The sequence below is a fragment of the Mandrillus leucophaeus genome, unplaced genomic scaffold, assembly GCF_000951045.1.
Source record: "Mandrillus leucophaeus isolate KB7577 unplaced genomic scaffold, Mleu.le_1.0 Scaffold30, whole genome shotgun sequence".
Classification (NCBI taxonomy): domain Eukaryota; kingdom Metazoa; phylum Chordata; class Mammalia; order Primates; family Cercopithecidae; genus Mandrillus; species Mandrillus leucophaeus.
Genome location: NW_012103143.1, coordinates 1,455,592 through 1,465,568, shown reverse-complemented (window position 1 = coordinate 1,465,568; position 9,977 = coordinate 1,455,592). Strand labels below are relative to the sequence as shown.

The following is a 9,977-nucleotide window of genomic DNA, read 5'->3' as shown; positions in this document are numbered from 1 at the left end:
CCGCCCCCCCGCGGACGCGCCTGAGAGGTCCTGGGCCCGCTCCGACGCGCGGAGCAGCCCCCTCTCCCGGGCCGGGGGCGCACGGGTTGCCTGGGTTCTTGAGGCGAGGGAGAAACCCGGGAAGCCCGGTCCAGGAAGGGGTCCTGCGCTGTGAGGTTTTTGGGTGGCAGCCCCCTGCGCACGACAGTCGCCTCCCGAGGCGCTGAGGGTAGTTGGGGGCTTCCCTTGGGAGGCTTGAGGCCGAGGTCCCGGGAGGCTCAGCAGCAACAGCTGCTTGCGGGCAAGGAGCGGCCGAGGAGGCCTAGGCGCCCCCGGAGGTATCCATGGGGCCACGCGTGTCGCGCACCCTCCTCCTCTCAGGGTCCCGGGTCTTGACACCCCATTGCGCCCCCAGTGCAGGGCTCGCGGCCTGGCAAGAATGTACAGCTGACAGAGAACGAGATCCGCGGCCTGTGCCTGAAATCCCGGGAGATTTTCCTGAGCCAGCCCATTCTTCTGGAGCTGGAGGCACCCCTCAAGATCTGCGGTGAGCCCCCCGACCCAGGTCCCCTTGCTTTCCTGAAAGTGGCACTGGCCCCCACAGAGTTCCTGGAGTCCTCCTCCCTTGAGCCCAGTCCTGGTCCTGGGTTCAGGTCTAGACCCTGCATCTAGCTTACCCGATTCCCTGGGTCACAGGTGATATACACGGCCAGTACTATGACCTTCTGCGACTATTTGAGTATGGCGGTTTCCCTCCGGAGAGCAACTACCTCTTTCTGGGGGACTATGTGGACAGGGGCAAGCAGTCCTTGGAGACCATCTGCCTGCTGCTGGCCTATAAGATCAAGTACCCCGAGAACTTCTTCCTGCTCCGTGGGAACCACGAGTGCGCCAGCATCAACCGCATCTACGGTTTCTACGATGAGTGTGAGTGGTCTGAGCGTCTGGGGCTGCCCGGGTCCTGAACCACACTCCTTGTCATTCAATGGGACCTTCACATTGGCCTGATATCTGACAGACACTTGCTAGACTGTGCGCTCCACGAAGGCAGGGCCCAGGTCCGTTCTTGTGCCTGCCCTGCCCCTCCTGGCATGGGGTCTGGGGAATGGTTGCTGACTGAAGGACTGTCCATATTCTAGTGCTTTCCCCCAGGGCCCTGCCTGGTGACGTTCCCCCTGCATTTGCTACTAAGCATTTAGGATGTTTGCAGATGAGCTCTGCTGTCCAGAAGCTGAGATAAACCAGACCTGTACTTGGCCCGGCTCGTGGGCCGGGGCGTGCAAGGAGTGCCAACCCTGAGGCTGGTCCAGATTGGAACTCAGTTTCCAGTGGACTCGGGTGCTTTAGAATTACTTCTGGTGGGAGGCTGAGGCGGGAAGATCACTTGGACCCAGAAGCTCCAAGTTACAGTGAGCTATGATCTTGCCACTGCACTCCAGCCTGGGTGACTGAGCAAGACCCTGTTTCTTTACTTTTTTGAGACGGAGTTTCGCTCTTGTTGCCCAGGCTGGAGTGCAGTGGTGTGATCTCAGTTCACCACAACCTCCATCTCCCGGGTTCAAGTGATTCTCCTGCCTCAGCCTCCCGAGTAGCTGGGATTACAGGCATGCAACACCATGCCTGGCTAATTTTTTTGTATTTTAGTAGAGACAGGGTTTCTCCATGTTGGTCAGGCTGGTCTTGAACTTCTGACCTCAGGTGATCTGCCTGCTTCAGCCTCCCAAAGTGCTGGGATTACAGGTGTGAGCCACCATGCCCTGCCCAGATCCTGTTTGTTTAAATTACAAATTAAAATAAAAAGTAACTAGAATTACTCCTGGAAGGCTGACAGGCGGCAGGGGTGGGGGTGGTTTGCATTGGTGCCTGACTCTCTCCCATCTGCGGCTGAATAGCCCAGGGACCCCGGCTAAGGGTGGAGCAGGCAGACCCCTCACAGCTACCTCCCTCTGGGCAGGCAAGAGACGCTACAACATCAAACTGTGGAAGACGTTCACTGACTGCTTCAACTGCCTGCCCATTGCGGCCATAGTGGACGAAAAGATCTTTTGCTGCCACGGAGGTGAGCTCTCCTTAGTTGTCATCTGGGAAGTCACTCCTTTCAGGAAGTGTCTCCCATACCCCCCCGTGCTGGGCTGCACTCACTTCCTTGATGTGCATCCTACATGGGGCGGGCTTGTCTTCTTTCTCCCAGGAGCTCTGTGCTCCGGAGGGCAGGGGCGCCTTTGTGCCTGTTTGGGAACTTGAAAAAGCTGAGGGGAAGGGGATGGCTTCTGCCTGCCTAGGCACCCAGGAGACCAGTGGAGGGACCAGGAGGGTGGTGGAAAAGGTGAGGCTCACTGGCCAAGGCTTCCTGGAGGAAGGATGTCCTTGTTTGAGGAAGTGACCTTCCTTCTGGCCCTCCAGGCCTCTCCCCGGACCTGCAGTCCATGGAGCAGATTCGGCGGATCATGCGGCCCACAGACGTGCCTGACCAGGGCCTGCTGTGTGACCTGCTGTGGTCTGACCCTGACAAGGACGTGCAGGGCTGGGGCGAGAACGACCGTGGCGTCTCTTTTACCTTTGGAGCCGAGGTGGTGGCCAAGTTCCTCCACAAGCACGACTTGGACCTCATCTGCCGAGCACACCAGGTGGGCTGGCGGCTCCCGTCTGTGGCAGGGGAAGGGGAGGGCCTTGCCTGCGCTTGGGACTGACTGCTCCGATCCTCACCCAGGTGGTAGAAGATGGCTATGAGTTCTTTGCCAAGCGGCAGCTGGTGACACTTTTCTCAGCTCCTAACTACTGTGGCGAGTTTGACAATGCTGGCGCCATGATGAGCGTGGACGAGACCCTCATGTGCTCCTTCCAGGTGAGTGTGGGGAAGAAAGGAGCTACTAGGCCCCGTGGCTCAGCCCCATGAGCCTGACCAACCCTGTCTCTTTTAGATCCTCAAGCCCGCCGACAAGAACAAGGGGAAGTACGGGCAGTTCAGTGGCCTGAACCCTGGAGGCCGGCCCATCACCCCACCCCGCAATTCCGCCAAAGCCAAGAAATAGCCCCTGCGCCCCGCGCCTGTGCCCCAGATGATGGATGGATTGTACAGAAATCATGCTGCCATGCTGGGGGGGGGGTCACCCCGGCCCCTCAGGCCCACCTGTCACGGGGAACATGGAGCCTTGGTGTATTTTTCTTTTTTTTTTTTTTAATGAATCAATAGCAGCGTCCAATCCCCCAGGGCTGCTTCCTGCCTGCATCAGCGGTGGCTGTGAGCAGGATCCTGGGGCTGAGGCTGCAGCTCAGGGCAACGGCAGGCCAGGTCGTGGGTCTCCAGCCGTGCTTGGCCTCAGGGCTGGCAGCCGGATCCTGGGGCAACCCATCTGGTCTCTTGAATAAAGGTCAAAGCTGGATTCTCGCCACGGCCTCCGTCTCGCGTCTAAGACGCTGCCTGGCAGCTCTTCTGCGCAGAGCTACTTGGGAGGCTGGGCACCAGGCCCCAGCAAGGGCAACCCTAGCCACACACGCAGGTCCGAGGCTCTTAGAATTCCAGGTCGGCACCAAAGAGTATCAGGAAAGCAAGAAAAAGTGTCAGCTCCACGGGCGTCCCAGATGCATGCCCAGGACTTCAGGAAGGAACAGGTCAGGTCATGATTGGCAGAGAAGCTGGATCGTCAGGGGCCAGCAGCACCTGCTGTGACGTTTTCCTTAGGAAGGTGAGCCTGAGGGAGACAGGTTTCCAGCCTTGGCCAGCTGGAGTATAGCCTGAGACTCAATGGGAAATAAGAGGTAGGAACGTCAGTAGTTCAGGGCCAGGTCTGGAAAGTCATGATTGGCTGGGGGTTGTGGGGAGATAACAGGGCCCAGGCCTGACTGCTGCGGGACAGCTTTACAGTGACAGCCAGCTGGGGCCTGCGAGAGGCAGTGAAACAGCTCAGCTCCAGCAAGCCCACCTTTCTGGTCCCCAGGGCTGAGACCCAGCTCTTCTACTGGCTGGGGTTTCATCTAGTCCAAGGCCTCTGGGTACAGGCTTCAGGTTCTTGGTTCAGCCTTCGCCCTCACTGTCTTCAGCCAGCACAGGGCTGGGGCCCTGGGGGGAGCGTACAGGGGCCAGGATGGAGCCGAAGAACAGTGAGCGGAACTGCAAAGAGAACAAGTGAGTTCTGGAGGCTGCTCCCTTCCCCACCTCCTGCCCCTGCCTCCACCTCCAGTCCCTACCTTCTTGGGCGGGGGAGTCCCAGGCACTGTACTGGGCTCAGCCTCATCTTCCTCGGAGTGGAGACCGGGGCTCTCGGGGTGCTGGGGGCCAGGTGAAAGGGAAATGGAGGGCAGCACCCGCGAGCCCTCATTGCCTACAGTGGTTTCCATGGCGATCATGTAAGAGTCAATGTCGTCATTGGCAAAGTCGTCTGGGTGGGGTATGCTGCAGGCAGAATCGGAGTATCAGGGAGGAAATGGGGAGCAGAGGCAGGGCCCCACCGTAGAGGGCTCCAAGGGAGCTCCGGGGCCCCCTGACCACTGAAGATCTCTTGGTTTTATGACTTCCTGATTTGGCTGGAGAGGAGAGGATGCAGGGGTTAAGTGGTGGCTTCCTGGAAGGGGTGGGCCAGGAATGTCTGATCAGAATTCAGGTAGGGGCCTGAGGAAGGCATCCTGGCGGCTCCTTTAGCTCAGCTAGGGGAGAGGAACAGCAAGTCCTGTGAACTGGGCCACATGGGGCCCAAGCCCCCGCCTTCCCAGGGGACAGGAGCTGGAGAGCACAGGAGGCCGGGGACAGGCTGGGCTGGGGGCCAGCCCCAGCTTCCTGTGCTGAAAGTGCACTGGGCCATCCTCCCCAGCCCACCTGCTCTTCCAGCCACCTGCTTCCCCCAGCCCAGGCAGCTCCTGCCTCCCAGCAGCCCTTTCCCTCCTTGGCCTGGGAGGAGGCTCAGAGGGGAGGCCTCAGCCAGAGAAGGAAGCCGGCAGGGCCTTGGGGATGCTTCCCTGGGTGGGAGGAGTCTCTGAGTACAGCTGACCAAGAAGGCTGAGTCTGCAGGGCTGGCAGCTGTGAGCACTGTAGGGGTACGGACTGGGGCCCGATGGGGAGAGAGGAGGAACAGGAGGGAAGCGGGAGAGAACACATTGCAGGGAGGTGCAGAAGCTAGGAATTGCAGTCTCAGGCTGGAGTGCACAGACATGGGGAGAGGAGGAGTTGGGGGAGGTGCCCTCACCTGTGAGCCTGGAGCTGAGGCACTGGCTGGTGACGCTCTGGGGAGCCCAGGTCCTGGGAGTGCGAGTCAGTGTCTGAGAGTGTGGCCAAGACAAAGTGGCCATCCAGCAAAGAGTCCTTGATGGTGAAGATGGCAGGCCTGGGCAGGGGATGGGGGTCCCAAGCTAGGTCATCCCATTCAGCTCCTGGCATCCCAGAGCCCTTCCCTGTCCCAAGGCTGGGAATTACCTGCCTGGAGCATCAAAATGAATGCTAAGATTCAAGTTTGCTGACTCTGCAAAGCTCAGGAGCCCCTGAGAGGAAAGAGGTAGCAGGTGAGGCCCCGGGTTGGGCTGAGCTGGGCAGGCAGGACAGGACCGGCAAGTGCGTGGGGGCAACCTCACCCGGAATTCCTTGAGGCAGAAAGTGATAGCCACCCCTTCCTGGGCCTGCAGCTGCTGGAAATCCTCCTCTCCAAGGCACATCTCAGTCACCATGGCTTTGGCAGTGCTGTCTGTTGGGGAAGAATAGGAGGAACCTGGGCCCTACCCCTCTCCCACCTGCCACTCTGCTCTGTCCCAGGTCACGTCCAGCTCCCTCACCTGCCTCCTCCTCATGGTAGCTGCGCAGGATGACCCTGCGGCCACGGCCAATGCCCAGCGTCACTTCAGCCAGCGCAGGAGGGAAGGGCAGAACAGCCTCCCCCAAGACCCTGTGAACGGGGCGGAGCATTACCCCCAATGCTTGGCCCTGCCCAGGGCTTTGCTCGCAGAGGACCTGAGGCGGGGGTCACACATGCACACGCATGGATGTGCGCAGGCCTAGCACACGGTGGACGAGGCCCAGATAAGGTGGCAGGAAGGGGCTGGTTGCAGTGATTGCTCAAACCTGGCAGGTGGTACCTGACCATGCAGAGCAGGGAGAGGGCCCAGAGGCAGGACATGGCACTCATGCCGCCCTACAAACCCGGCCTTCAGAAAGAGCCCTGAAATCCTTATCCTCTAGGGATACCCATTGCTATACAGATGAGATCACATCTGGAATTTGCTTCAAGTCAAGTGGGGACGGGAGCTGCATCTGCTTTTACATATATTTGAAATTATTCACGAGACAGCGCTCGCTTCAGCAGCACATACGCTAAAACTGCAGCATGCAAAAGATTAGCGAGGCTCCTGCACAAGGATTAAAAAAAAACAGAGTAGCTGGGTGCAGTGGCTCATGCCTGCAATCCGAGCACTTTGGGAGGCCGAAGCAGTGGATCATTTGAGGTCAGGAGTTCGAGACCAGCTTGGCCAACATGGTGAAACCTCGTCTCTACTAAAAATACAAAAATTATCCAGGCATGGTGGTGCATAACTGTAATCCCAGCTACTCGGGAGGCTGAGGCAGGAGAATTGCTTCAACCTGGGAGGGGGAGATTGCAGTGAGCTGAGATTGCACCACTGCACTCCAGCCTGGGCGACAGAGCAAGACTCCGTCTCAGAACAAACAACATGAGAGAAACGACTGCTCATTTTTTAAAAAAAGAGACTGGGGGCCAGGTGTGGTGGCTCACGCCTGTAATTCCAGCACTTTGGGAGGCTGAGGCGGGCGGATCACGAGGTCAGGAGATCGAGACCATCGTGGCTAACATGGTGAAACCCCATCTACTAAAAATACAAAAAATTAGCCAGGCGTGATGGCAGGCGCCTGTACTCCCAGCTACTCGGGAGGCTGAGGCAGGAGAATGGCGTGAACCCGGTAGGCGGAGCTTGCAGTGAGCCGAGATCCCACCACTGCACTCCAGTCTGGGCGACAGAGCAAGACTCCATCTCACACACACACACAAAAGGGCGCGGTGGCTCACGCCTATAATCTCAGCACTTTGGGAGGCTGAGGCGGGCAGATCACCTGAGGTGGGGAATTCAAGACCAGCCTGACCAACATAGAGAAACCCTGTCTCTACTAAAAATACAAAAAATTAGCCAGGCATGGTGGCACATGCCTACAATCCCAGCTACTTGGTAGGCTGAGGCAGGAGAATCACTTGAATCGGGAGGCAGAGGTTGTGGTGAGCCTAGATCGTGCCACTGCCTGGGCAACAAGAGCGAAACTCCATCTCAAAAAAAAAAAACAAAAAAAAAACCCTAAATGCAGCCCGAGGAATTGGCCCCCCTCTCTACCCAAAAGAGCTCTGAGCAGTGCTGGCTCAAGAGAACCTAGGGAAACAGATGTCAGGACCCAAAGGGACATTCAGTCACCCTGAGAAATAAGCAGGACCTTGGGCCACTTGAATACAAGCAGTGTCCAGCGTGGGACAGGGACAGGGGGAGAGCCCACTCCTCTCTGAACTGGTCCTTGCCAGGGACCTTTGCTTCCACTGGAGTCCCTGTTTCCCTGGCCCCAGACAGACCCCGGTGCTCGGACTGCCCAGAATGGCTCCACCCACAGCTGATTACTCAGGCAGCCCTCCTGAACCACAACCTCCCCTCCAGCCTCCTGCCCTGGCCTTGGGGACTCCTTGATCCTGGGCAGTCAGGAAAAGAGGCTGCCCTTGAGTGGGGAGCACCTCTGGAAGGATGCCCAGGCCGGAGAAGGGGTGTGAGCCTCTGAGCCACAGGTTAAGGGAAGACCTTCAAGGTTACTCAAGCCAGACAAGAGATTTGGTGGCAGGCCAGAAATCTGCTCCCTAGAGGAGGAATTGGAATGGGTCTGAGCAGCCAGAAAGTCAAGTCAGACCTTTGGGATGGAGAACGAAGGCTCCTAACAGTGAGGAGAATGGAGCAAGGAGGCGCCTGCCCCTCCTCCATGCCACCGTCTGCCTTTAAAGAGCCAGGTAAGGACCTGAGCACATAGCGGGCCATGGGATGTCTTTGAGGTTCACAGAAACTCTGTAGGGAAATGAAGGACAAAGCTTCTTAAATCAACCCTTGAGGCCCCAAAGAAGGAAGAGAGAGACCTGGAGCTGAGCTGAGGGCAGGGGTGTGCTCACCGTGCTGGGGCGCGGAGCATGTGGGGGCACGAGGCTGGGTCGAAGACGGCCTGCAGGGACTCACAGTCCTGGAAGGACAGGTTGTGAGTCTTCCGCACCCCTGGATGGGCGATAGGGTCTCAGTGGGCCTCGCCGACCTCCCTGCTGAGGCACCCCTTGGCTGGCCGGCTGCCCACTCACCGAACTTGCAGTGCAGCTGGACCACCAGGCGGCTGCTTCGGCCGTTCAGGGAGATGCAGCATTTTTCCACCGTCTTCTCCAGCATTGCCAGTGAGCGGAAGACAGACAGGAAGGACTAAATGGGATAAGACACCTCAGCCTAGCACCGCATCTCTGCAACAAGCTCTCCTGTCCCGTGTAGGCCCACACCAATCATGGGCCCAGCATGTAACTCTGGGAAAAGGGCTCCCACATCACACGGGACACTGGCATCCTTCTAGGCCTCATTCATGCTCTTCCTTATGCTTGCAATGCCTTGAAAGACCTGCTTACCTTTCTCTTTTTTTTTTTTCTTTGAGATGGAGTCTCACTCTGTCACCCAGGCTGGAGTGCAGTGGTGCGATCTTGGCTCACTGCAGCCTCCGCCTCCCGGGTTCAAGCAATTCTCCTGCCTCAGCCTCCCGAGTAACTGGGATTATAGGCGCCCACCACCACACCCGGCTAATTTTTGTATTTTTAGTAGAGACGGGGTTTCACCATGTTGGCCAGGCTAGTCTTGAACTCCTGACCTCATGATCTGCCCACCTCAGCCTCCCAAAGTGCTGGGATTACAGGTGTGAGCCACCGCACCCGGCCAAAAGACCTGCTTACCTTTCTCTTTTTTTTTTTTTTTTTTTTTTGAGACGGAGTCTCGCTCTGTCACCCAGGCTGGAGTGCAGTGGCGCGATCTCGGCTCACTGCAACCTCCGCCTCCCGGGTTCAAGCAATTCTCCTGCCTCAGCCTCCCGAGTAACTGGGATTATAGGCGCCCACCACCACACCCGGCTAATTTTTGTATTTTTAGTAGAGACGGGGTTTCACCATGTTGGCCAGGCTAGTCTTGAACTCCTGACCTCATGATCTGCCCACCTCAGCCTCCCAAAGTGCTGGGATTACAGGTGTGAGCCACCGCACCCGGCCAAAAGACCTGCTTACCTTTCTTGACGAACTTGAGCCTCACCACCCTCTCAGGTCCCCGCTGTGATGCTTTTACCAAGGCCCTCCCTGTGTTTTGATGGATTGGACTTGCACGTGTCTCTCTCCCCACTTAGCATCTACTGAGTACCCCAGGGCAGAGGCACAGCTGGTGGAGATTCCTGGGGTGGGGCAGTACCACTGCTGAGGGAAGGGCCTCACCTTCATCAGGATCTTACAGCGCAGCAGGTCCTGACCAGGGGTGGCTGCCTGGTATTGCTGGAAGAAGAGCGGAGCAAAGAGAAAGCAGGCATAGGCAGAGCGGGAGGAGTTCACCGTCCGGAGGGAGAGCTGGGCCACGAAGAGCAGGGAGAGGGACGTGGTCAGGGGGCAGCCACAGACCCAGCCCTCCGGCTGCTTCTGCTCACACACTTGCTCTATCGTCCTCCCGCTCTGCCACCACCTGCTGAAACCCTCCTTCCCCATGAAGCCTTCAGAGTCGGCCTCGGCGCTGCTGCCGCAGAGGAGCGGTCGCACACCCAGGCCTTCCCCGAGTTTCTCTAAGGGCACGTTACCCCCTGGGAGCTCGCAGGAGGCCAGCTTTCAATTCACACACGGGCCTGGGAAGATGACAGGCGCTAGGCTGAGAAACTGAAACTCTGCCGACAAATCTGCCAGCGGTCATCCCGCCTAGTGGGGGCGAGACTCGAGTCCGGGTTACCCGCTCCCGGCTGGAGTCCCACCCGCCCCCCCACA

General features: G+C 58.3%; 2 protein-coding genes across 2 annotated transcripts in view; one reads left to right on the top strand and one right to left on the bottom strand.

The window, feature by feature from the left end:
* Positions 1-3,368, top strand: part of PPP1CA (protein phosphatase 1, catalytic subunit, alpha isozyme) — a 21,739-nt gene extending 18,371 nt beyond the window's left edge. Inside the window, exons 2-7 of the mRNA XM_011986996.1 lie at positions 395-526; positions 676-906; positions 1,934-2,038; positions 2,383-2,606; positions 2,690-2,824; positions 2,901-3,368. Coding sequence (XP_011842386.1) covers positions 395-526; positions 676-906; positions 1,934-2,038; positions 2,383-2,606; positions 2,690-2,824; positions 2,901-3,011 — 938 coding nt within the window. The 3' untranslated portion in view covers positions 3,012-3,368. The remainder of the gene's footprint in view (positions 1-394; positions 527-675; positions 907-1,933; positions 2,039-2,382; positions 2,607-2,689; positions 2,825-2,900) is intronic.
* Positions 3,148-8,659, bottom strand: RAD9A (RAD9 homolog A (S. pombe)). Its single transcript, XM_011986997.1, has 8 exons — positions 8,289-8,659; positions 8,109-8,208; positions 5,740-5,849; positions 5,542-5,651; positions 5,387-5,451; positions 5,160-5,297; positions 4,168-4,372; positions 3,148-4,090 (listed from the first exon to the last, which is right to left on the bottom strand). Exons 1-8 carry the CDS (start codon positions 8,371-8,373, stop codon positions 3,995-3,997), a joined length of 909 nt encoding a protein of 302 aa, XP_011842387.1. The 5' UTR covers positions 8,374-8,659; the 3' UTR covers positions 3,148-3,994.
* Between the last annotated feature and the right edge of the window lie 1,318 nt (positions 8,660-9,977).